The 27,075-nt window shown below is 47.9% G+C and overlaps 1 protein-coding gene across 5 annotated transcripts in view; it reads right to left on the bottom strand.

The window, feature by feature from the left end:
- The window catches only part of diaph2 (diaphanous-related formin 2), a 754,395-nt gene that overhangs the window by 505,621 nt on the left and 221,699 nt on the right, over positions 1-27,075 (bottom strand). For all 5 annotated transcript variants that reach the window (XM_082975098.1, XM_082975097.1, XM_082975100.1 and 2 more), the window contains 6 exons: positions 26,439-26,549; positions 25,059-25,171; positions 13,102-13,218; positions 7,243-7,361; positions 6,110-6,174; positions 3,359-3,463 (listed from right to left, as the gene is read on the bottom strand). In XM_082975098.1, coding sequence (XP_082831224.1) covers positions 3,359-3,463; positions 6,110-6,174; positions 7,243-7,361; positions 13,102-13,218; positions 25,059-25,171; positions 26,439-26,549 — 630 coding nt within the window. The remainder of the gene's footprint in view (positions 1-3,358; positions 3,464-6,109; positions 6,175-7,242; positions 7,362-13,101; positions 13,219-25,058; positions 25,172-26,438; positions 26,550-27,075) is intronic.

Here is a 27,075-nt window from a genome sequence, read left to right as displayed (position 1 = left end):
CACAAACAGACTGGCTTCAAAAGACCGGGGGCCTGTAAGGGGGAGGGGGAAAAGCCTGGAAAAACAGTGCTTAAAAAGGAGCACTCAGGGAAAGCAGGTAAGCAGAGGGTGACACTGCCTCGTGCAATGAAAGAGAGAGGGCAAAGCAGAGAGAGAGAGAGAAGACAAAGCAGATAGAGGGAGAGAGAAGACAAAGCAGAGAGAGAGAAGACAAAGCAGAGAGAAAGAGAGAAGACAAAGCAGAGAGAGAAAGAGAGAAGACAAAGCAGATAGAGAGAGAGAAGACAAGGCAGATAGAGAGAGAAGACAAGGCAGATATATATATATATAGAGAGAGAGAGAAGACAAAGCAGATAGAGAGAGAAGACACGGCAGTAAGAGAGAGAGAGAGAAAAAAGCAGAAATATAGAGACCAGAGAAAAAGAGAGGATGATTGAGGTGCGGACGGGACCCGGCCACCATGTTAGCCTCATGAATATGTGCATGCAGCGGGCGGGCAATCGTTGGGGCAATGAGTGAATGATGAACGAGTTTGGCCGAGAGAGAAGGTAATGAGTGGCGACATGGCACTCAGGCAGATGAAGTGGGGGAGTGAGGACTGCACACAAATTAAGTGCAATCGGGGAAGAAAGAAAAATAAGTTGCCTCCGTCTAGACAGGAAGAGGACCAAGCCTCACGCCGCGCGCTAATACTGAGAATAAATGATCACTGAGGCTGCCAGGGACCTTAATGACAGCAACTTGTCTTTGGAAAAAGTCCCGGCGACGCAGTACAGAGCTAAATGTGCAGGTGCGGAAAAGGGATGGGGAGCGCGGACATTTGCAACTGCCACAGAATTTAGTTTGGGAGGAAAACAATCTTGGCTACTGGATGCCATACCATCTTTCAGCACTGGCTTATATTACATTCAGTAAGCAGGGAAGCAAACTGCCCTTTTGTCCCAAGGCAACACTGAAGTGTTTCAAATTGGGTTAAGGAGGAAATAGCAGTCATTTTCTGTGCTTAGGTTTGAGGGGTTTTGTCTGGGAAAAGATGGGGATGCCAAGGCCAGAGAAGAAATGAAATCCATCTCTGTGATAATACAATTGCATGGAACAGGCTGCCATGGAGCAATTCAGTCAATATCAAATCCGACATCTTAAAAAGGAGATGAACCCTTTATTGAATCAAACGCTCCCGTATGGCTGGAAAATACCCACTTACAGCCTGGCATCCGTGATTGGGGTTTTTGAAAGCCGAAAAGCTGGTGTTTCTCTGTCAAACGTTTTTTTTATATTTCAGTCTTCTGAAATGTATATAAAGTGTAATAGTGTAATGCAAACTCAACATTGAATTAATTTCAACTCTATATCTGACATGGTACAGGTGTTGTCTTTTTTAAGCCCATAACATTGTGTGTGAGGTGTATACTTTAGTTTCAAAGTGGATTTGTTTAAGACTACGAAGAAACACTCGTGTGACCCTGATTCAGCTCACTGCAGTAAAAGGTCAACTTGGACCAACATGCTTTGGAGAAACAACTACAGTGGCAAGAAAAAGTATGTGAACCTTTTGGAATTACCTGGATTTCTGCATAAATTGGTCATCAAATTTGATCTGATCGTCATCTAAGTCACAGCAATAGACAAACACAGTGTGCTTAAACTAATAACACACACATTTTATTTTTATTTTCTATATTGAATACATAATTTAAACATTCACAGTGTAGGTTGGAAAAAGTAAGTGAACCCCTAGGCTAACAACTTCTCCAAAAGCTAAGTGGAGTCAGGAGTCAGCTAACCTGGAGTCCAATCAATGAGACAAGATTGGAAATGTTGGTTAGAGCTGCCTTGCCCTGCAAAATTTGAGTTTGCTATTCACAAGAAGCATTGACTGATGTGAACCATGCCTCGAACAAAAGAGATCTCAGAAGACCTACGATTAAGAATTGTTGACTTGCATAAAGCTGGAAAGGGTTACAAAAGTATCTCTAAAAGCCTTCATGTTCATCAGTCCACGGTAAGACAAGTTGTCTATAAATGGAGAAAGTTCAGCACTGTTGCTACTCTCCCTAGGAGTGGCCGTCCTGCAAAGATGACTGCAAGAGCACAGCGCAGAATGCTCAATGAGCTTAAGAATAATCCTAGAGTGTCAGCTAAAGACTTACAGAAATCTCTGGAACATACTAACATCTCTGTTGACGAGTCTACGCTACGTAAAACACTAAACAAGAATAGTGTTCATGGGAGGACACCACGGAAGAAGCCACTGCTGTCCAATAAAAACATTGCTGCACGTCTGAAGTTTGCAAAAGTGCACCTTCCACAGCACTACTGGCAAAATATTCTGTGCACAGATGAAACTACTGTTAAATTGTTTGCAAGGAACACACAACTCTATGTGTGGAGAAAAAAAGGCACAGCACACCAACAACAAAACCTCCTCCCAACTGTAAAGTATGGTGGAGGGTACATCATGGTTTGGGGCTGCTTTGCTACCTCAGGGCCTGGACAGCTTGCTATCATCGACGGAAAAATGAATTCCCAAGTTCAACAAGACATTTTGCAGGAGAATGTTAGGCTATCTGTCTGCCAATTGAAACTCAACAGAAGTTGGGTGATGCAACAGGACAATGACCCAAAACACAGAAGTAGTGGTCAGTCAGAGTGGCCCAGTCAGTCCTGACTTCAACTCGATTGAGATGCTGTGGCATGACCTCAAGAGAGCAGTTCACACCAGAGATCCCAATAATATTGCTGAACTGAAACAGTTTTGAAAAGTGGTATGGTCCAAAATTCCTCCTGACCGTTGTGCAGGACTGATCCGCAACTACAGAAAACATTTGGTTGAGGTTATTATTGCCAAAGGAGGGACTTATTAAATCCAAGGGTTCACATACTTTTCCCACCCTGCACTGTGAATGTTTACACGGTGTGTTCAATAAAGACATGAAAATATATAATTGTTTGTATGTTATCAGTTTAAGCAGACTGTTTTTGTCTATTGTTGTGACCTAGATGAAGATCAGATCAAATTTTAGGACCAATTTACACAGAAATTCAGGTATTTCCAAAGGGTTCACACAATTTTTCTTGCCACTGGAAATATGATGTGATTAATGTTTGCTGCTTGCCCCAATCCTTTTTTTCTTATGCCTTCCTCAATACTGTTTTGAACATTAAACGAAGCAATGAGGTTCGGTTTCCAGTGGTAGAGACTATGTATTTCGGTAAAACCTGTGGTGCAGACTGTATGTATTTGTGAACACATGGACGTACAAGACACTGTATAAGACCTCTATGGAGAGCTTGTGGCTTCAGACTGCAGTCTGGAGTAATGGGTGTGTATGCTCCTCACGTCTCCTCTGGTCCTTACCTGGGTCTTCAGATTGCAGATCTGCCCTTCCAGCTCTTTGATTTTCTCCTCTTTCTTCTGGGACTCGGCCTGGGCCTCCTGCCGGGCGCTGAACTCTTCATCGAACTGCAACAATTCAACACAACACACACTCTGGTCAGGACCAGGGTGTCTCAAGTGAATGGCCAACTGCAGGGCACATCAACACACACCGACACACACTGTCTCGCACGCACTTGGCCCCATCTCCCACCTCTATTCATAGGCCTTTGGTGGCCTCTACCCTGTCGGCAACTGGCTGTGGTTTGGGTCTGGCTTTCATGTGTTGGTGACGGATCTAACCTTTGTGGGAAAGCAACCTGTGTCAGGACAATGTTTTCACTGAAGCCGCAGGGGGGGGACACTGCTCTCATTCCACTCACACCCAGGACGCCTCTGATGTCCCACACACAGAGACAGGGGTGTGGGGGGACTGTGGGGGCATATGCAGCGTGGTGATACAGTACCATGCCTTTAGAGACTGGTTCAAACTAGAGAACCATGTCTTTAATGCACCAAAACACTTCTGGGGGATTCTGCTGGAAGTACCAGTGACTCACAGTACTGGTGGTGTAATAAAAAAATGTGACTCGTTTCAGGAAATGTTGCGCGTCACTACTAAACAGGAGAGGCATTTGAATGTACGTTTAAAAAAAATCAATCAAAATGTGTCTTTTTGGCAGAAATGTATTCTGGAATATGTGAACTTTCATGTGTTTAAATAAACTTATATTCCATCCGTAAATATGAATGAAATCGTTAAATTACAAGCCTTGTTGGTTGATCCACGGAAAAAGTCAGAAACCTTCCCGCTAGTCATGATTGGCTGAGATTATGGATGGGCTGGACATGCCGGGAGATGAGTTTGGATTGGTCTGCCATGTACAGGAGCATGGTTCTGTCTATAACGTGAGCTGTTCAGTATGTGTTGACAGTCCTTTCTACCGCACTGTTTTTTAAAGATATGTTAGCCATCAAGAACTAAAAGTTTTGCTACTTTTCTCAGCAAGATTGATGCCTCGAATTTAGCAGGTGCTATTAACAGATCAGTTGGAAAAAGTGATGGCCTACTTTCTGCACACGCCACGGTCAGTGGGACCCGTAGTGACTTAACTCAACGCTGGCCAAACAAGATGTAGTTACAAACATAACGAAGTTAAATGGTTCTAGTCTGCCGTAAAGCATTTATCCATATATATATGTACATTTTCAGATATTATATGTTTCTAATTTTCATTGCAAGTGAAAGCGTACTGTTCGCCAGCTGGCTTGCTAGCTAACGTTATGGGTATGATCTGTGTAATAATATTATTTGAATCAGAAATCCATTTGCATTGCTAGTTATAGCCTAATGTTAACTAGCTAACATTGAACCTAGTTGGCCTTTTAGCTACCTGCAGATTCATACTCCAGCAATGACAATGTTTGTATTGGTAGTAGTATGAGTTGGGATTTTGCCGGTTCATTGTTTAGCTAGTTAGCTGCATGTCTAAACAAAGACTCCACTTTGCCAGATGATCAATTTAGACAAGTATGTCAGGTAAGCATCATCTAATAATAATTTATACAATATTTTGATCTGGACACTTTGTTTTTGATATTGCTACTATGAAACCATTTCACTGTACTATTTACTCCTTCTGTATACTGCGCATGTGACAAATAAACGTAGATTTGATTTGATATAGTGTGTTTACCAGAGACAGTAATGTGAACAACATGACCTGCACCAGATTAGGTGGTCAGAGACAGTAAGGACCAGAGACAGTAATGTGAACAACATGACCTGCACCAGATTAGGTGGTCAGAGACAGTAAGGACCAGAGACAGTAATGTGAACAACATGACCTGCACCAGATTAGGTGGTCAGAGACAGTAAGGACCAGAGACAGTAATGTGAACAACATGACCTGCACCAGATTAGGTGGTCAGAGACAGTAAGGACCAGAGACAGTAATGCGAACAACATGACCTGCACCAGATTAGGTGGTCAGAGACAGTAAGGACCAGAGACAGTAATGCGAACAACATGACCTGCACCAGATTAGGTGGTCAGAGACAGTAAGGACCAGAGACAGTAATGCGAACAACATGACCTGCACCAGATTAGGTGGTCAGAGACAGTAAGTACCAGAGACAGTAATGCGAACAACATGACCTGCACCAGATTAGGTGGTCAGAGACAGTAAGTACCAGAGACAGTAATGCGAACAACATGACCTGCACCAGATTAGGTGGTCAGAGACAGTAAGTACCAGAGACAGTAATGCGAACAACATGACCTGCACCAGATTAGGTGGTCAGAGACAGTAAGTACCAGAGACAGTAATGCGAACAACATGACCTGCACCAGATTAGGTGGTCAGTCACAAATATTAGGCGGTCGGTCACAAATATATTGTGTAAATTGATTGTACTGTCTATCATTACATAGGAAAAATACACTTCATACACTTTATTCCTCTGTTTGAAGATCAGTGTGGATGCAGAATAAAGTAGCCTACTCCATCCAGTTAGAAAGTAGATAAAAGCTTCAGGAGTTAGGCTAGTCCAATCTTTCCTCAACACTATAGCTTTTACTTTAAAGAGAGAGTTTGTTGAACTCTTTCACCAGCTATTGATCAGGGCCCAGAATCGATAGCTGGACCAGGAGCTCTGGGGGGGGTGGGGGGGGGGGGGGGCGTGGTGGTGGCATACCAATGGAGTTGAGGGGAATGATGCACTATACCTCACCTTTTTGGAGAACTCAGCAGCCTTCAGTTCGCTCTCATCCACTTTGGCTTTATCCACGCACTGATCTGTAAGAAAAAAAGAGGGCAGACAGCAGCAACGACAGTAAGAACCTACGAAGTGACTTTGATTCTCTCAATTACACTGTACATTGTTAACATCCTACTTAAGATTCCAGATCAACCCTAAAAGGAATATTACATCAGAGAGACAGAGGGAATGAGTGAAGAAAGGGGGGAAAGGCACTTGTCGGCTCATTCTTTTCTTGACATATCCCCCAGGAGATTTGTATTCTGTTCGGCAGGTTTGCCAATGTTTAAAAACCAAGCCCCGAAACATTTGTTTTCAACTCATTACAGCACAGTGATATAAAAATGTAAGAAAATCACGGATGGGCTTGGAAACTTTTAATGAGACTTTGTCGGCACGATGCCACATAACTGTTAGTGACACTAACAGAAGAACAAAAATATAAAAATAAAAACACTTAGTTATTTCATTAATTTGTCTCTACTTGAAGGAAATGAATGACTGCATTTCTAATTTGGGGCAAATAGACCTTGTTTCCTCTAGAATTCAAGAAACTCTGCTGATGAATGTCCTCGGCAGAGTGAAGACACTGTGAAACCTCCATGTGCTTATGATGAGACATGATGTGCCACAGTCACACCTAACAGGTAATGCATTATTTATTCGTAATTAGACTACCTTTTCCTATACATGTCAAGGGGCTGCAGGTTTTTCTGGGAAGGCTCTCAGGGGGAAATGGGGATAGATAATAATGAGAGGGATATTGCACCATTTTTAGCAACACCCACATCCTGCTGTCTGCAGTACAACAGAAAAATATATCTGAGGATGATTTAGACCGATTAGGAGACAAAATATGAATAACAAGACTAGTATTAAAAAAAGAGATACTGATTCAAGCTATATTGTACAGTATGTAGGTTAGGGAGACCTAGGAGGCAAAACTGGTTGAAATTATGTAATTCTAACCAGAAACCAAAAACTTTTTCAAATATGTTAATAATGACATCATTTCAACCAGTTTTGGAGGTGTATAATGGTGTCCTACATGTCCTAAATTCACCCTTTTAAATGTCAGAGGAAAGACAGAGCTCTGGCAGACCTACCAATGAGGTGGGTGAAGTCTACATCCAGTCTCTCTCTGTATCCGAAGTCTGGGTCCATCCCGCTGCGATGGAGAACCACCTGAGACACACATTCCTCTATGACCTTGTAGTACTGGGGCCTGGGAGAGCAGTGAGCAGAACACAACAGAGTCAGCATGCACATCAAGAACAGGAGAATGACACAAACTTACACAGCCCTAATTCCCCACAAAATATCCCCTTAGCCAAGCTAGAGGTCACAGAATGAAAGATACAATTATTTTTTTTGAAATCTGAATTAAATTTGATCACATGCTTTTATGCCGATCGTGAAATCACTAAAATTAATCTCAGTGACGTGGAACTCGGAGCGGCGTGACTCGCGGCTATTCAAGGTGACAAACGGGGAGCGCAGCCGGCCGTCACTAATTTGTAATCATCTTTGTCAATTAAGGGTGCCCATAAACCTGAAATGCAAATCTAATCAGTGTAATATGTGTAATTAAAAGCACAATGGCATGGAGAACATGTTGCGTGTTTTGGGAGGGTGACAGAACGATGGGGTCTCGGGTGGCGGCGGGCGGCGTCTGAGTCGGCCGGGGACTCCTGTTCGCGCCACCCAAGTTGGCGGGTGACCTTTCCCCAGTTATATGATCAACTTTAATTGCAAGTGACATTTAGCAAATACAATGTCAACTTAAGCTGAGCCCCGTAGCGACAAATAATGATGTTCCAAGCATGACCTTGAATGGTGCCAGCAGAAATACAATTTTCCTACCAGAAATACCCCCCACTTGAGCACATGGAGGCTGAATTTTTATGATGGGGACCGTTTCTGAGGAACTGTCGCTCGGCTCAAATCCACACTAGCGGTACAGTTATCATTTGCACCTGGTCAATGCTAGTTAAATCCCGGATTAACAGAATGAACGTGAATCTTTATAGGTTACGAGGAGTTATTGTCAACTCATATCAAATGTACAGTACTTTATGATGTCTATGCCAACATATTTGATTAGGATTACTTCCTCAGGGCAGTATGGTACAGCATGGAAAGGAATGATTAGTGTGACACAAAAAAATATGTGAATGCAGTGTATAAGAAAAACATATACTCTCCCAAGTATCAAAAGTTTCACAAATCACTTAATTTGACAAGTACCTGGAGTTTGTTTAATTAAAGTTGTGCTGAGTGACAGCCAGTAATTCAAGTTGTGCTGAGTGACAGACAACAATTAAAGTGGTGCTGAGTGACAGACAGTGACTAAAGTGGTGCTGAGTGACAGACAGTAATTCAAGTGGTGCTAACTGACAGCTGATAAAAATGCTGTATGTTTAACAAAAAATACAATCCATGCATATATGATGATGACTACCGTAAACTATATGGGGAGGTTTCCAGGGAATACGTTAAACCCACTACAGTCCTGGACAACAACAAAAAAATCGCCATCAATGGAGAACCGGAACTAAAAACCACTCCAATATATGGCTTTCATATGGCTATGAAAGAAGCCTCTAAAACACACTGTGGGTTAGGAGGGTAGGCACATTTGCCAACCGGTCCTCATGTACACTACTGGTCAAAAGTTTTAGAACACCTACTTATTCAAGGGTTTTTCTTTATTTCTACTGAATAATAGTGAAGACCTCAAAACTATAAAATAACACACATAGAATATGTAGTAACCAAAAAAGTGTTCAACAAATCAAAATATATTTTATATTTGATATTCTTCAACTAGCCACCTTTTTGCTTGATGACAGCTTTGCACACTCTTGGCATTCTCTCAACCAGCTTCATCTGGAATGCTTTTCCAACAGTCTGGAAGGAGTTCCCACATATGCTGAGCACTTTTTGGCTGCTTTTCCTTCACTCTGTGGTCCAACTCATCCCAAACCATCTCAATTTGGCTGAGGTCGGGGGACTGGGGAGGCCAGGTCATCTGATGCAGCACTCCATCACTTTCCTTCTTGGTCAAATAGCCCTTACACAGCCTGGAGGTGTGTTGGGTCATTGTCCTGTTGAAAAACAAATGATAGTCCCACTAAGCCCAAACCAGATGGGTGGCGTATGCAGAATGCTGTGGTAGCCATGCTGGTTAAGTGTGCCTTGTATTCTAAATAAATCACTGACAGTGTCACCAGCAAAGTACCCTCACGCCATAACACCTCCTCCTCCATGCTTTACGGTGGGAAACACAAATGCGGAGATCATCCATTCACCCACACCAAGTCTCACAAAGACACGGCGGTTGGAATCGAAAATCTCCAATTTGCACTTCAGACCAAAGAACAAATTTCCACCGGTCTAATGTCCATTGCTCGTATTTCTTGGCCCAAGCAAGTCTCTTCTTCTTATTGGTGTCCTTTAGTAGTGGTTTCTTTGCAGCAATTTTACCATGAAGGTCTGATTCACACAGTCTCCGATGAACAGTTGATGTTGAGATGTGTCTGTTACTTGAACTCTGTGAATAATTTATTTGGGCTGCAATTTCTGAGGCTGTTAACTGTAATGAACTTATCCTCTGTAGCAGAGGTAACTCTGGGTCTTCCATTCCTGTGGTGGTCCTCATGAGAGCCAGTTTCATCATAGCGCTTGATGGTTTTTGCGACTGCACTTGAATAAACTTTCAAAGTCCTTGACATTTTCTGTATTGACTGACCTTCATGTCTTAAAGTAATGCTGGACTGTCGTTCCTCTTTGCTTATTTGAGCTGTTCTTGCTATAATATGGACTTGGTCTTTTGCCAAAAGGGCTATCTTCTGTACCCCCCCCATCACAACACAACTGATTGGCTGAAATGCAATAAGAAGGAAAACAATTCCAGAATTACATTTAAGAAGGCACATCCGTTAATTGAAATGCATTAAGAAGTAAAGAAATTCCACAAATTAACATTTAATTAAAATGTATTCCAGGTGACTACCTCATGAAGCTGGTTGAAAGAATGCCAAGAGTATGCATAGCTGTCATCAAGGCAAAGGGTGGCTATTTGAAGAATCTCAAAATTAAAATATATTTTGATTTGTCGAACACTTTTTTGGTTACTACATGACTCCATGTGTGTTATTTCATAATTTTGATGTCTTCACTATTATTCTACAATGTAGAAAACAGTAAAAATAAAGAAAAACCCTTGAATGAATACGTGTTTAAAACTTTTGACCAGTAGTGTACACTCATATGTTTTCTGAGGGAGGCCTACATTAGGCAGATTTGCTGTGCTCTAATTTCCTGCTGGCCTCTGTGGTCAGGCGCAATGCTGCTTGCTGATACTCAGGGTGCGTGGCAGGGAGGCTCAGAAGGCTCCGATGCAGATAAGGAAATCAAAGCTTTTTTCAAAGTCCTGCTCTCTCTTTACTGCCTTTGGAAAGGGGAGCAGGGGGTAAGAGCATTGTGGCTCAAATAGATTCATTGCTTTGAGCAGAGGCCTCATCGTGAACCAAATACGCTGGATTTGTTGGGATGCATATAATTTCAGAGAGATCACTTCAATATACAAAAGATGTTGAGAGCTCTGAACATGCATGGAAATACTACACGTACGAGTGCATATTGACCATATATGTAAATTGTTGGATTTCTGCTTGTACATCTTATATGTGGGGCTTTATTTGTGATGACAAGGAGTAAATCAGGGTTCCCTCTAAAATGTGGACAGGTCTTATATTGTAAACAGGTATTATAAGAACCAAAACAAGTAAAAACATTTTTGTAAGCATGAAATGTCAGATGTTTTGTTCCTATGGCTGGATTCACCCACTCGTCATGAGATCGAGCGAGTGCACGTCGCCCGTGTGGTTTAGCACTGTGGCAACCCGGTTTAGTACTGTCACCGATGTAGACCACATTATTATCTCAATAAGTCACCCTATTTTCCCAGCATCCCCCGCTCCTCTCTGCCACTACCACCAAGATAACTGAGAAAGGGAAGGGAAGGAGTGAGCGAGTGACCCAGAACTGTCAGGCCCCACCAGAGCCTGGGCAAGGCTGAGCTCCAGAAGCCAACATATGTCCCCAGCACCATCCTTCACTCCTTCACTCTGGCACCTTTCCCCTCCACATGACATTGGGATTCTAGCAGCAGCACAAACTCCCCTCGCAGTCTCTCGTCCAGCCCTGCTCCACATAACCAGTGTAATCCCCATAACGCTCCGCTCCAAAAGAGGATATCCGCTCTATATTTAGCAGGGGTTTGATGTGCTCCCATTCATCAAGCATGGCACTCTCAGATTAATTATCAAAAATAAAACAAGCCCCCCCTACACCAATTGGTGATGGTTTCGAGGGGTGCTCCTCCAAATTGAACACACACATCTGCCCTGTGTTTGAAACAGGGCACATGGCTGTCCTGTTGAAACAGGGCACATGGCTGTCCTGTTGAAACAGGGCACATGGCTGTCCTGTTGAAACAGGGCACATGGCTGTCCTGTTGAAAATGTATAACATTGGAAACCAAAGTCCCCATTCTGCTGGAATATTGGCATAGCCATGTTATGCTTCCCTTCGATCAGGAAGCCATCGCATACACCTATGGACAAGTTTCGCTCCATCACCTGATTTGGCCTGACAGCGAGCGTGAGTGGCCCACTTCCTCCCCCCTGGATCCCAATAGAGACACGGTCATCAAAGCCCAAAATGATCTTAAGGTCTCCCTTTAATCTAAAATTAAAGACCTACCATTTCCCAACCAGCCCATTTAATCTGAAACATAAAAAGATATGCTGGTTCAAAGTGGCCGAAAAAGGATATATTGATGATGAATTGCAGCCTGAGCTGGATATAGGAACTTGCGTCAGACAGACCGACCGCACCTCGCAAAGCCCGGTGATCTATGTGGAATTATATCTTCCTCATGGAGTAGGGGAGGAGGGAGAGCGGTGGGAAATGTATTTTTAAAAGCATATCTTTAATAAGCACATCCATTTTTAATTAGCATTTGTAGTGATCCTTTTTTACTGTCGGTGGTGGAGAGCATTGGCGTCAGTAGTGGGGGAAAGAGACAGAGAGGAGTGCTGAGGTGCTATGCTGCACTAGCTACTTAATGTGTTTTCTATTTCTCACTTTCTCCAACAAGATGAGGAATGCATTATTCATACCAGCTGAGTGAGCAGCAACTTGTCTATGGTAAATTCCTCTTGTCTTCTCTCTATTTTTTGTTAAATATTTTATTTCTGTGAAAAGTCTGACACAGCAGCGAATTGATCACTGTCATTGCCATCAGAGGAGACGCCACTGTCTCCCTATTTTTCCTGTGATTGACACATTTACACTGCCAAGGAGGAATCCAGAGCCGGGCCGCCATTTGAATAATTACTTAATCGTTCTAAAGTACAGAATATTAGATCTGCTCTGATACGGCCCTGGCACTTTGATCACAGTGATTGCATTCATACAGAGAGAGAAAGAGAGAGAGAAAGAGAGAGAGAGAGAGAGAGAGAGAGAGAGAAGCCCTGAGAGGAGAAAATGGACATGTGAATCTTTAATGTTGAATGCTTTCCCCTGTGAGATGGAGATGGCAAGGTTTTCAGAATAGCACTTGCTATAGGAAGTACTGTAGTTTTACAAGGGTTGTGGCACACTTATCTACAGGGGTCAGGCGCGTGTTTCGTTATCTGGCCTTACTCGAATGCGGTGTCAAGGAGTGGACGTCCTTGAGGTTTCTGCGTTGATAACGGAGCATTAGCGCTACACAGCAAAGTGTATCCCTTATAGGGGCTACATACTATTGAAAAAAACTAAAAGAGGGAATAGACTAGAGACTGTTTAATGTCAACATTTCAGCCTTATGCTTTTCTCAAGACCAGTCTTGTGGAAATGCAGTCTTCCTGTGAAAGAAGTGAGAAGGGATGTGGCTGTTTGTGGGCAGAACTCACCTGATGTAGTAGTCGTTCCTGATGAGCAGGAGGTGCTGTAGGATGGACAGGAAGTAGGTCTCCGACCCGGTGTCTTTCACCATGTTGGACAGGAGATGGTACACCTCACCCATATCAGTGAGAAGGGGGTTAAGGTATATAATGTCATGGCAGTGTAGCAAACAATTGAGAGAAAACAGCTTGCAATAGTAGTAGGCTACTGTGACAGACCATTTAAAAGGAGAAGGCAAAACATTTACAATTTATGTGCCTTCTCTAACCAAGTCCTCTATTACCTTTAACCACTTCTCCTCATATAGGATAGGACAAACTGTTCCCAAGAGGAAAAACACATTCACACATATTCACATTGTACCCCTCTCATTTATCCACATGCATAACACTTTTCACATTCCCTTATTCGGTCAGTGGCGTACTAACACAGCTCAGCTTTACCTATTGCTGTTTAGGTATTAAACGGACATGTGAATGAAGGAGTGCTTAAACCTGTGCTTATATCAATCTAATAATATAGTGACAGGGCATTCTAAAATCCATCAAAATCATTTTGAAAGATCCTCAAATCACAGTGTTTGTTTTCCTATCTCGAACTAGTACTCAGACAAGTGTCATTGTGCACAAGCAAACACTGCGACGATTCCTCACATTTGTTTTCCCTCTCGGGAGCGGCAGAAGAGTAAACAGCTAACTTTAGAAGGGGATTTGGCAATAAAGAACAGTCCCTGTGTTCCACCTATCACTCTACGCCTTTCAAGGAGGAGAAAATTAATCACATGAAAACTCCATTGGGTTTGGATATTTAGGGAGAATCATGAAAAGGGGATCAGTCACTGTGGAAAATATTGCCTCTGATTGTGCCTTGTCCGTCGAAGAGAAAATATGTGTTATTAAACTTGCTAAAGGTACTGATTATGCGTCTCCCCAAGGAGTGCGAGCGATGGCTTGTGATGTCTAAAATAGTTGTTGAATCAGATAAGAAATCACTGTCTATGGTGTATTATTCATTCCATTATGTCCGTTTCTCTGAGTTGGATTGCTGGCTATTTGTTTCAGATCAAGAACTGTCAGAGGCTGCGAAATGGAGCGCTTGGCACAACATCTCACAGTTGATTTGTATGGAATTGAAACCATAGGGAGCCATGTTCAAATCAAGGAAAAAGTGATTTCTCTTGAGATGTGCATGTGTTTAAACATAATATCCAAGTGGGATTTCAGAATAATATCACGATCACTTTACAGTATATTATACTTCATCTGTGTTTACGAGGAATATGGAATTGGAATTTTAAACTATAGCAAGATTACATTTGATCTTCTTTGAACTGACAAACCCAGTCCCAAAACTGTAAAGAATTTAGAGAAATAAATAGCTTGAGGGGGCTTATACAAAACAGTTTGCTTGAGAAAGGATCCTCCTGTGGATATTCATGTTTGAAAAGCATGTAACATTTTTTTTTTAAATAACTCAGAAATAGTCTTATTTTCAATCTGGGCACACATGCAGAAAACAAGGGGAATAGAGTGAGGGGGAATAGTGCAGTGTTAAGCTGGGAAGGATGAAAAATTGATTGCCATCATAATATGAAGTGTACGTTTTAACAATGTCTGCTGCAATATTTACCTGCTGACTACAGGGTGATACACTGTCTGGGCTAAAACACTTTCACAGTCAGAGGCTCTGCATTCATTCACATTTGTCTATGGTCACCCAGCAGTAAATAAAGATATCTGATTTGTGTTCTTGTTTAGTCCAGAGGGCTTAAAAGGAGGGACCAAGGGCCTGGCTTCCTCAGATAAGGGGAGAGGACATGGTCGGACGAGCTTCGTTTCGGGGTTTTTAGCTACATAAAAGGACATGTCAAAGTTGTGCGGCCCCATCAAAGTTGTTTAAAGCAAATTATATCCGCTACGATGGAAAAACTGTTAAGTTCATCGTCTCAAAAGGCTGTTGAATGACAATCGAGCATTGATCACCTCTGAAAAGTTACTTAAGGGTGAGTGAACATCACTTGACAACCAGTGCAAAGACTTGACACACCCAAAATGACAGAACACTGCTCCATACTCTCCAACTGTTCCCACTATTTCATACACCACATGATCCATCCACCACCATCAGTGCAAATCAATCCATTTTAACGCCATCTGACATTTTCCTATTAACTTCAGCCACGTCTGTAACCAAAATAGTTCTCCCATATCAAATTCGGCGAGCGCAGGGGATGGGAATACAGGCTTCTCTGAAGTATCGCTTCCCACTCCTGTAGTAGCCTGGAAGAAGCCGATGAGAATTACCAAACCGGTGAGATGCAATTATAGGCTTGCCACACTGCTATCTAAGGGGGGAAGTTAGTAGAGTAGAAGCCCGGACTAGGAAAGGATCTAAGCAGCTACATCTATCAGCAAGAAAGGGTCCCTACAGCTACATATATCATTAAGTGTCCCAGCAGTTACATATATGAGTAAGAAAGGGTCCCAGCAGTTACATCTATGAGTAAGAAAGGGCCCCAGCAGTTACATATATGAGTAAGAAAGGGCCCCCGCAGCTACATCTATCAGTAAGAAAGGGCCCCAGCAGTTACATATATGAGTAAGAAAGGGCCCCAGCAGTTACATCTATGAGTAAGAAAGAGTCCCAGCAGCTACATCTATCAGTAAGACATATTTCAAGCAGCTACATCTATCAGTAAGTAATGATTCAAGCAGCTACATCTATCAGTAAGTATGGGTCCCAGCAGTTACATCTATGAGTAAGAAAGGGTCCCAGCAGCTACAACTATCAGTAAGAAACGGTTCAAGCAGCTACATCTATCAGTTCAAAAGGGTACAAGCAGCTACACCTATCAGTAAGAAAGGATGTAAGCAGCTACATATATCAGTAAGAAAGGGCCCCAGCAGTTACATCTATGAGTAAGAAAGAGTCCCAGCAGCTACATCTCAAATCAAATCAAATGTATTTTTATATAGCCCTTCGTACATCAGCTGATATTCTCAAAGTGCTGTTCAGAAACCCAGCCTAAAACCCCAAACAGCAAGCAAAGCATGTGAAAGAAGCAAGGTGGCTCGGAAAAACTCCCTAGGAAAAACTCCCTAGAAAGGCCAAAAACCTAGGAAGAAACCTAGAGAGGAACCAGGCTATGAGGGGTGGCCAGTCCTCTTCTGGCTGTGCAGGGTGGATATTATAACAGAACATGGTCAAGATGTTAAAATGTTAAAATGTTCATAAATGACCAGCATGGTCAAATAATAATAATCATAGTAGTTGTCGAGGGTGCAACAAGCACGTCCGGTGAACAGGTCAGGGTTCCATAGCCGCAGGCAGAACAGTTGAAACTGGAGCAGCAGCACGGCCAGGTGGACTGGGGACAGCAAGGAGTCATCATACCAGGTAGTCCTGAGGCATGGTCCTAGGGCTCAGGTCCTCCGAGAGAAAGACAGAAAGAGAGAAAGAGAGAATTAGAGAGAGCATATTTAAATACACACAGGACACCGGATAAGACAAGAGAAATACTCCAGATGTAACAGACTGACCCTAGCCCCCCGACACATAAACTACTGCAGCATAAATACTGGAGGCTGAGACAGGAGGGATCAGAAGACACTGTGGCCCCATCCGATGATACCCCCGGACAGGGCCAAACAGGCAGGATATAACCCCACCCACTTTGCCAAAGCACAGCCCCCACACCACTAGAGGGATGTCTCCAACCACCAACTTACCGTCCTAAGACAAGGCCGAGTATAGCCCACAACGATCTCCGCCATGGCACAACCCAAAGGGGGGGCGCCAACCCAGACAGGAAGACCACGTCAGTGACTCAACCCACTCAAGTGACGCACCCCTCCCATGGACGGCATGGAAGAACACCAGTAGGCCAGTGACTCAGCCCCTGTAAAAGGGTTAGAGGCAGAGAATCCCAGTGGAAAGAGGGGAACCGGCAAGGCAGAGACAGCAAGGGCGGTTCGTTGCTCCAGCCTTTCCGTTCACCTTCACACTCCTGGGCCAGACTATACTTAATCATAGGACCTACTGAAGAGATAAGTCTTCAGTAAAGACTTAAAGGTTGAGACTGAGTCTGCGTCTCTCACATTGGTAGGCAGACCATTCCATAAAAATGGAGCTCTATAGGAGAAAGCCCTACCTCCAGCCGTTTGCTTAGAAATTCTAGGGACAATTAGGAGGCCTGCGTCTTGTGACCGTAGCGTACGTGTAGGTATGTACGGCAGGACCAAATCGGAAAGATAGGTAGGAGCAAGCCCATGTAATGCTTTGTAGGTTAGCAGTAAAACCTTGAAATCAGCCCTTGCCTTAACAGGAAGCCAGTGTAGGGAGGCTAGCACTGGAGTAATATGATCAAATTTTTGGGTTCTAGTCAGGATTCTAGCAGCCGTATTTAGCACTAACTGAAGTTTATTTAGTGCTTTATCCGGGTAGCCGGAAAGTAGAGCTGAAATTTAACATTATGTTTTCGAATGACATCCCCAAGAGGTAAAATATATAGTGAAAACAATAGTGGTCCTAAAACGGAACCTTGAGGAACACCGAAATTTACAATTGATTTGTCAGAGGACAAACCATTCACAGAGACAAACTGATATCTTTCCGACAGATAAGATCTAAACCAGGCCAGAACTTGTCCATGTAGACCAATTTGGGTTTCCAATCTCTCCAAAAGGATGTGGTGATCGATGGTATCAAAAGCGGCACTAAGATCTAGGAGCACGAGGACAGATGCAGAGCCTCGGTCTGACGTCATTAAAAGGTCATTTACCACATTACCACATCTATCAGTAAGGGTCCCAGAAGTTACATCTATCAGTAAGAAAGGGTCCCAGCAGTTACATCAGTAAGAAATGTTTCAAGCAGCTACATCCATCAGTAAGTAATGATTCAAGCAGCTCCATCTACCAGGAAGAAACAGTTCAAGCAGCAACATCTATCAGTAAGTAAGGGTACCAGCAGTTACATCTATGAGTAAGAAATGTTTCAAGCAACTACATTTATCAGTAAGTAAGGTTCAAGCAGCTACATATATCAGTAAGAAACGGTTCAAGCAGCTGCATCTATCAGTAAGAAACGGTCCCAGTAGTTACATCTATCAGTAAGAAACGGTTCAAGCAGCTACATCTATCAGTAAGTAATGGTTCAAGCAGCTACATCTACAGTATCAGTAAGAAAGGGTCCAAGCAGCTACAGTATCAGTAAGAAAGGGTCCCAGCAGCAACATCTATCAGTAAGAAACGGTTCAAGCAGCTACATCCATCAGTAAGAAAGGGTCCAAGCAGATACAGCTACAGTATCAGTAAGAAAGGGTTCAAGCAGCTACATCTATCAGTAAGAAAGGGTACCAGAAGTTACAACTATCAGTATGAAAGGGTCCCAACAGTTACAGCTATCAGTAAGCAGCAAACATGAAAACACTCTACCAACAGAACAATGCAAATCCAAAGGCCCACACTTCTCTACCTCCCCCTCTCGCTCTCTCTCCCCCTCTCGCCCTCTCTCTCGTCCCCTGCCTCTCGACCCTCTCTCTCTCTCTCTCTCTCTCTCGCACGCCCTCTCTCGCTCTCTCCCCTCTCTCTCGCCCCCTCTCATTCTCTCTCTCGCCCCCTCTCACTCTCTCTCTCGCCCCCTCTCGCTCTCTCTCTCGTCCCCTCTCGCTCTCTCTCTCGTCCCCTCCCTCTCGACCCCTCTCTCTCTCTCTCTCTCTCTCTCTCTCTCTCTCTCCCCTCTCTCTCGGCCCCTCTCATTCTCTCTCTCGCCCCCTCTCACCCTCCCTCTCGCCCCCTCTTTCAGCCCCTCTTGCTCGCCCTCTCGCTCCCTCTCGCCCTCTCTCTCGTCCCCTCCCTCTTGCCCCCTCTCTCTCGCACGCCCTCTCTCTCTCGCACGCCCTCTCTCTCTCTCTCTCTCTCTCTCTCTCTCTCTCTCTCGGCCCCTCTCGCCCCCTCTTTCGGCCCCTCTCCCTCGCCCTCTCTCCCCCACTCTCTCACTAGCTCTCGCTCGCCCTCTCTCTCTCCCCCGCACTCTCTCCCTAGCCCTCGCTCCCTCGCCCTCCCCAACTCTCGCTCCCTCGCTCCCTCTCGCCCGGTCTCTCGCCCCTCCTCGCCCTCTCTCTTGCTCACTCGCCCCCTCTCTCTCTCTCTCTCTCTCTCTCTCTCTCTCTCGCCCCCTCTCGCCCCCTCTCACCCTCCCTCTCACCCCCTCTTTCGACCCCTCTCGCTCGCCCTCTCGCCCCCTCTCTCCCTCGCCCGCTCTCTCCCTCGCCCTCTCTCTCCCTCGCCCTCTCTCCCCACTCTGTCCCTAGCTCTCGCTCGCCCTCTCGCCTGCTCTCTCTCCCCCGCACTCTCTCCCTGGCCCTCCCCAACTCTCGCTCCCTCGCTCTCTCGCCCCCTCTCTCTCTCTCTCTCTCTCTCTCTCTCGCCCTCTCGCCTGCTCTCTCTCCCCTGCACTCTCTCCCTAGCCCTCGCTCCCTGGCCCTCCCCAACTCTCGCTCCCTCGCTCTCTCCCTCCCTCTCTCTCTCTCTCTCTCTCTCTCTCACGCCCTCTCTCTCGCTTTCTCCCCTCTCTCTCGCCCCCTCTCATTCTCTCTCTCGCCCCCTCTCACCCTCCCTCTCGCCCCCTCTCACCCTCCCTCTCGCCCCCTCTCACCCTCCCTCTCGCCCCCTCCCTCTCACCCCCTCTTTCGGCCCCTCTCGCTCTCTCCCTCGCCCTCTCTCCCCCACTCTCTCCCTAGCTCTCGCTCGCCCTCTCGCCTGCTCTCTCTCCCCCGCACTCTCTCGCTCCCTCGCCCTCCCCAACTCTCGCTCCCGCCCGCTCTCTCGCCCCCTCTCGTTCCCTCGCTCTCTCGCCCCCTCTCGCCCGCTCTCTCGCCCCCTCTCGACCGGTCTCTCGCCCCTCCTCGCTCCCTCTCTTGCTCACTCGCCCCCTCTCGCCCGCTCTCTCGCCCCCTCTCGACCGGTCTCTCGCCCCTCCTCGCTCCCTCTCTTGCTCACTCGCCCCCTCTCGCCCGCTCTCTCGCCCCCCCCTCACCCTCCCTCTCGCCCCCTCCCTCTCGCCCCCTCCCTCTCGGCCCCTCTTTCGGCCCCTCTTTCGGCCCCTCTCGCTCGCCCTCTCGCTCCCTCTCGCTCTCTCCCTCGCCCTCTCTCCCCCAATCTCTCTCCCCCACTCTCTCCCTAGCTCTCGCTCGCCCTCTCGCCTGCTCTCTCTCCCCCGCACTCTCTCGCTCCCTCGCCCTCCCCAACTCTCGCTCCCTCGCTCCCTCCCGCTCTCTCGCTCCCTCTCGTTCCCTCGCTCTCTCGCCCCCTCTCGCCCCCTCTCGACCGGTCTCTCGCCCCTCCTCGCTCCCTCTCTTGCTCACTCGCCCCCTCTCGCCCGCTCTCTCGCCCCCCCTCACTCACTCGCCCCCTCGCTCGCCCCCTCTCGCCCCCTCTCGCCCGCCCTCTCGCCCCCTCTCTCCCTCGCCCTCTCGCCCCCTCGCTCGCTCTCTCGCACCCTCTCGCTCGCTCTCTCTCTCGCCCCCTCTCTCTCCCCCTCTCACTCGATCTCTCTCTCTCGCCCCCTCTCTCTCGCCCCCTCTCTCTCTCGCCCCCTCTCGCCCTCTCTCTCTCGCCCCCTCTCGCTCTCTCTTTCTCGCCCCCTCTCTCTCGATCTCTCTCTCGCCCCCTCTCGCTCGCTCTCTCTCCCCATCTCGCCCCCTCTCTCTCTCCCCATCTCACTCGCTCTCTCGCCCCCTCGCTCTCTCTCGCCCCCTCACTCTCTCGCCCCCTCTCTCACCCCTCTCTCTCTCGCCCCCCTCGCCCCCTCTCCCCCCCTCACTCGCTCTCTCTCTCCCCCTCTCACTCGCTCTCTCTCGCCCCCTCTCACTCGCCCCCTCTCTCTCTCGCTCGCTCTCTCGCCCCCTCTCGCTCGCTCTCTCTCTCGCCCCCTCTCTCTCTCCCCCCCTCTCACTCCCCCCCTCTCACTCGCTCTCTCTCACTCCCCCCTCACTCGCTCTCTCTCGCCCCCTCTCTCTCTCGCTCGCTCTCTCTCTCGCCCCCTCTCTCTCTCCCCCTCTCACTCGCTCTCTCTCGCCCCCTCTCTCTCGCCCCCTCTCTTTCTAGCTCGCTCTCTCTCTCGCTCTCTCGCTCGCCCTCTCGCCCCCTCTCGCTCGCTCTCGCCCCCTCTCGCTCGCTCTCGCCCCCTCTCGCTCGCTCTCTCTCTCGCCCTCTCTCGCTCTCTCGCCCCCTCTCGCTCGCTCTCTCGCCCCCTCTCGCTCGCTCTCTCTCGCCTCTCTCGCTCTCTCGCCCACACTCTCTCTCGCTCTCTCTCGCCCCCCTCTCTCTCCCCCCTCTCACTCGCTCTCTCTCTCCCCCTCTCACTCGCTCTCTCTCTCCCCCTCTCACTCGCTCTCTCTCGCCCCCTCTCTCTCGCTCTCTCACTCCATCTCTCTCTCTCACCCTCTCTCTCGTTCTCTCGCACCCTCTCGCTCTCTCTCTCCCCCTCTCTCTCTCTCTCTCTCTCTCTCACACCCTCTCACTCTCTCTCGGCCCCTCTCATTCTCTCTCTCGCCCCCTCTCACCCTCCCTCTCGCCCCCTCCCTCTCGCCCCCTCTTTCGGCCCCTCGCCCTCTCTCCCCCACTCTCTCTCCCCCACTCTCTCGCCCCCTCTCGCTCGCTCTCTCTCGCCCTCTCTCTCGCTCTCTCGCCCACACTCTCTCTCGCTCTCTCTCGCCCCCCTCTCTCTCCCCCCTCTCACTCGCTCTCTCTCTCCCCTCTCACTCGCTCTCTCTCTCCCCCTCTCACTCGCTCTCTCTCGCCCCCTCTCTCTCGCTCTCTCACTCCATCTCTCTCTCTCGCCCTCTCTCTCGTTCTCTCGCACCCTCTCGCTCTCTCTCTCCCCCTCTCTCTCTCTCTCTCTCTCTCTCTCACACCCTCTCACTCTCTCTCGGCCCCTCTCATTCTCTCTCTCGCCCCCTCTCATTCTCTCTCTCGCCCCCTCTCACCCTCCCTCTCGCCCCCTCCCTCTCGCCCCCTCTTTCGGCCCCTCGCCCTCTCTCCCCCACTCTCTCTCCCCCACTCTCTCCCTAGCTCTCGCTCGCCCTCTCGCCTGCTCTCTCTCCCTAGCCCTCGCTCCCTCGCCCTCCCCAACTCTCGCTCTCTCGCTCCCTCTCGTTCCCTCGCTCTCTCGCCCCCTCTCGCCCGGTCTCTCGCCCCTCCTTGCTCCCTCTCTTGCTCACTCGCCCCCTCTCGCCCCCTCTCGCCCCCTCTCGCTCTGTCTCTCTCTCTCTCTCTCTCGCATGCCCTCTCTCCCCTCTCTCTCGGCCCCTCTTTCGGCCCCTCTCGCTCCCTCTCGCCCCCTCTCGCTCCCTCTCGCTCCCTCTCGCTCTCGCCCTCTTTCCCCCACTCTCTCTCCCCCACTCTCTCCCTAGCTCTCGCTCGCCCTCTCGCCTGCTCCCTCTCTTGCTCAGTCGCCCCCTCTCGCCCCCTCTCGCCCCCTCTCTCTCTCTCTCTCTCTCACCCTCCCTCTCGCCCCCTCTTTCGGCCCCTCTCGCTCCCTCTCGCCCCCTCTCGCTCTCGCCCGCTCTCTCCCTCGCCCTCTTTCCCCCACTCTCTCTCCCCCACTCTCTCCCTAGCTCTCGCTCGCCCTCTCGCCTGCTCTCTCTCCCCCGCACTCTCTCCCTAGCCCTCGCTCCCTCGCCCTCCCCAACTCTCGCTCCCTCGCGCTCTCTCGCTCCCTCGCTCGCTCGCCCGCTCTCTCGCCCCCTCTTGCCCGGTCTCTCGCCCCTCCTCGCTCCCTCTCTTGCTCACTCGCCCCCTCTCGCCCCCTCTCGCTCTCTCTCTCGCCCCCTCTCGCCCCTCCCGCTCTGTCTCGCCCCCTCTCGCTCTCGGCCCCTCTCGCTCTCGCCCCCCTCTCTCGACCCCTCTCGCCCTCTCTCGCCCCCTCTCGCTCTCTCGCCCCCTCTCGCTCTCTCGCCCCCTCTCGCTCTCTCGCCCCCTCTCGCTCTCTCGCCCCCTCTCGCTCTTTCGCCCCCTCTCACTCTCTCTCTCTCTCTCTCTCGCCCCCTCTCGCTCGCTCTCACTCTCTCTCTCTCTCTCGCCCCCTCTCGCTCGCTCTCTCGCCCCCTCTCGCTTGCTCTCTCGCCCCCTCGCTCTCTCTCTCGCTCTCTCTCTCTCGCCCTCTCTCTCTCTCTCTCTCTCTCTCTCGCCCCCTCTCACTCGCTCTCTCTCTCTCTCGCCCCCTCTCACTCTCTCTCTCTCTCTCTCTCTCGCCCCCTCTCGCTCGCTCTCTCGCCCCCTCTCGCTTGCTCTCTCGCCCCCTCGCTCTCTCTCTCTCTCTCTCTCTCTCTCTCGCCCCCTCTCACTCGCCCTCGCTCACTCGCTCCTTCCCTCGCTCCCTCTCGCTCGCCCCCTCTCGCCCTCTCTCTCTCTCGCCCCCTTTTGTTCGCTCTCTCGCCCCCTCTCGCTCGCTCCCTCTCTCGCTCCCTCTCGCTCGCTCTCTCTCTCTCGCTCGCTCTCTCTCGCCCCCTCTCGCTCGCTCTCTTTCTCTCGCTCGCTCTCTCTCGCCCCCCTCTCGCCCTCTCTCTCTCTCTCTCGCTCTCTTGCCCCCTCTCGCTCGCTCTCTCGCCCCCTCTCGCTCGCTCTCTTGCCCCCTCTCGCTCGCTCTCTTGCCCCCTCTCGCTCGCTCTCTTGCCCCCTCTCGCTCGCTCTCTCTCTCTCACCCTCTCCTCTTCTCTTCTCTCAATCTCCCTCTCTTCATTTTACTTCTACTCATGTTGCGGAGCTGGGTAGCATGAATAAACATGAGCAGCAGTGGAGGTGAGATGTGGACCAGTCAGTGGTAGGGTCAATCAATCACTATTTCACAGCATCATTCATATTCATTAGTGGCCTGGAGTCACATCCTCAGCACCCAGACCTGGGCTGGACAGAGAGGAGACGTGCCTCTCAGTGTTAGTATTCATGAGGCAAGGAAAACAAGCTACAATCTACTTGTGTATGTGTGCAAGTTTGTGCGTGTCAGAGACGAGAGCTAGCACAGATTAACACCACATTGTCCATGGAAACAAACATTGGGCCCTCTAATTTGTGAACCTGCTCAAGGACATCATTAATCCAGGTGTGGTGTTTGTTTTTTCCCCTTCCCTCGCTCTCTCTCTTTCTCACCAAGCATCAACAGTAACTGTCACTCAGCGCAGCAATCAGTGGCATATTTTCGAGCACTGTGAGAACTGGGGAGACAAAGGTTGGCAGTGAGAACATCTGTATAACAGTGTCTGGCCTTGCACTGTCTGCCTACCATGTCAGCATTTCACACATCCAAATGCCCTTAGAGAAGCTGCTTGAATTATTTAGGCACCTAGCCAAGAATGCTTTAAAACAAGTCTTGAACCCGAGACCCAATTAGGGCTCACTTTATTAACCACTCAAAAAGTTTCCAGTTGAGCGGACATAGAGGGACGACTTGGAGACACCAACTTGTCATTTCTAGTTAAAAGGGAACGGGAGAAAGGTAAAGTACTTTAATCACAGGCGTGATTAAGGAGACAAAGCAATAGAGGTCACTGAAAATGGACCTCGGTGTGCCAGCCAAAACAACTGCACTAAAGATCTTAGCAGACTTAAAATAGATGGCCATAACTTAACCAGACTGTGTTCTGAAGACAAAACAACTGGTAGTGATTGACAGTTGCCTCCTGTGTCTTGCATCTGCCAGTTGAGAGCTGATGGAAACGGCTGAGAGATGAGGAATGGTGGTGAGAGAGGGAGCAGAACCAAGGCAAGCAAAAGAGAATAAGAGGCTGTTTACCTGGTAAGCGATAGGGCTGGGAGATTGCACTATAGTTCCTCAAATCCTTCTCTAATGAACCTGACCATGCCAGCTTTAGACCTGTAAGCCTGGCGAGGCCCACACAATACACTCATTTCCAGCAGCCCTTTTTCCATGGCCGGAGCAGCGGCACGGGCAGACAAAAGGATATTCCATCTCGGCGCGGATGTCATCGAGGCGATGGGAGAGCTCAATGGAGTCCTCCTCCTTGTTCTCGTTGAACACCTTCAGTTGGATGTCCAGCTCCTCTGTCTCTTTCAGCTCCTGTAATTCAGAGAGACATGAATAGACTGTGGTAGACAACAGAGGACTGGATGTATCTACAGTATGGATTAATTTATATACAGTGTTATCAGTACATACATAAACCAAACCTAGCCTGATTGTACTAGCCTATACTGGTTCCATTAATGGAGACAAGTGTATGCTGGTTTCCAAGTCACAGCTGTATGGGAACTAGGACACCCATCCACCTCCTTCCCTGCCGGCCTGGTATACCTGAATCACGCAGCGCTCCACACCTGCTCCCTCAACGAGGAGCTATAACGGTGCACTTTACAACTTTCCTATGAATCACTGGCGTTAAGAGTTTACAGACGGCACCAGGCCAAATGGAACCCAATTTCTGCAGTTATCAATCACCTCGTTGCTCTTCGGGCATGCCATCCGTCTTGCTTCGGAGAGGGAGTTAGCATGCAATGCAACAGAAAGGAGAGGTCTCAAGGACTCTCGGCCAATAGCAACCACTCAGTACTTTATCATAGAACTGGTTCATTTTAGCTTTCCTCTTGGTCACCTGACTGTATTGGCTCCACAACATAACACAATTAGTGTGCCCCGCTTCTGTTTAAATGCTGGCATTAAAGCTTCAAATGAGGCATTTGTAAATGATTGTAAAGGAAACACCATCATATCGGGGGGCAGATATGAAGATAATTAAACTAATGACAGCGATAATCAAGCGAAGCAGTCAAGATGACTTATTAACACGTGGCAAATTCCCCTCTGCAAATGAGGTCATGAGGGATGAGTGGATGCCGAGTGCAAGGATCTGTCTGCTGATTGATAATGATGCCACGGCGAGCTGTGATCAGTGAGGTGGTGCCTGCGGTGAGGTGAGCTAGAACAATCCAATATAATAATGGAAGCAATGTGGAGGCGAGACAGTAGGATCTTTGTCTCTTGCAGGCAAACAGGGAGAGGCAGGGAGGGCTAGGGACTAAAACTAACTGTTTAATAGGAGTTGGAGGGGTAGTCAATCATTCATTGTCCCAACTGGAAAATGTGTAGTGGACTGCTTCATCAGAGAGTTTAGGGTCCAAATCTGCCTCAACTCAGATGTATACATACAGATGTATACATACAGATGTATACATACAGATGTATACATACACCACTCACTATAGTCTCACTTGCTAAAGGAGGTTTTATGCATGTAAAACAACACACAAATGATATCTAGACTGCCAATTTAATGTATCTCTATGCCCCTGAAGGTGTGTGACATAGAGCCCCTTGCACTGCAACTCACCGGTAGGATCTTCTTGAGGCCACAGCGGAGGAACTCGTTGCGCAGATGTATCCTGAAGTCCAGATCGTCCGGAGAGGTGACCAGAGCGTTGATCAGCTGCATGCAGGCCACCTGTTGCCATGTACACACATGCCAGAGACACCGTTAGAGAGAACATATTTTTGTAATTCATTCTATTTAACATGAATCAACATGAAATTAAATGGTGATATAGTGATTTATCATGCATGGCCTCTGTGTATGGTATCAATCTATGTTATGATGTAGCAGGCACCGTTGAGTTAAAAGACCTTGGGGAGAGTATGTGTGAAACATTTCATGTGTATACAGTGCATTCGCAAAGTATTCAGACCCCTTTTTCCACATTTCGTTATGTTACAGCCTTATTCTAAAATTGTCCGTAGAGATCCTTGATGAAAAATCCTCAGCAATCTACACACAATACCCCACAAGTTTAGACATTTTTGCAAATGTATATATATTTTTTAAATACCTTATTTACATAAGTATTCAGACCCTTTCCTATGAGACTCGAAATTGAGCTCAGGTGCATCCTGTTTCCATTGACCCTCCTTGAGACGTTTGTACAACTTGATTGGAGTCCACCTGTGGTAAATTCAATTGATTGGACATGATC

Source organism: Salmo salar, chromosome 05, assembly GCF_965601325.2.
Source record: "Salmo salar chromosome 05, fSalSal1, whole genome shotgun sequence".
Taxonomy (NCBI): Eukaryota; Metazoa; Chordata; class Actinopteri; order Salmoniformes; family Salmonidae; genus Salmo; species Salmo salar.
Note: the sequence above shows the minus strand (reverse complement) of the source record. Positions and strands in the feature narration are given on the sequence as shown.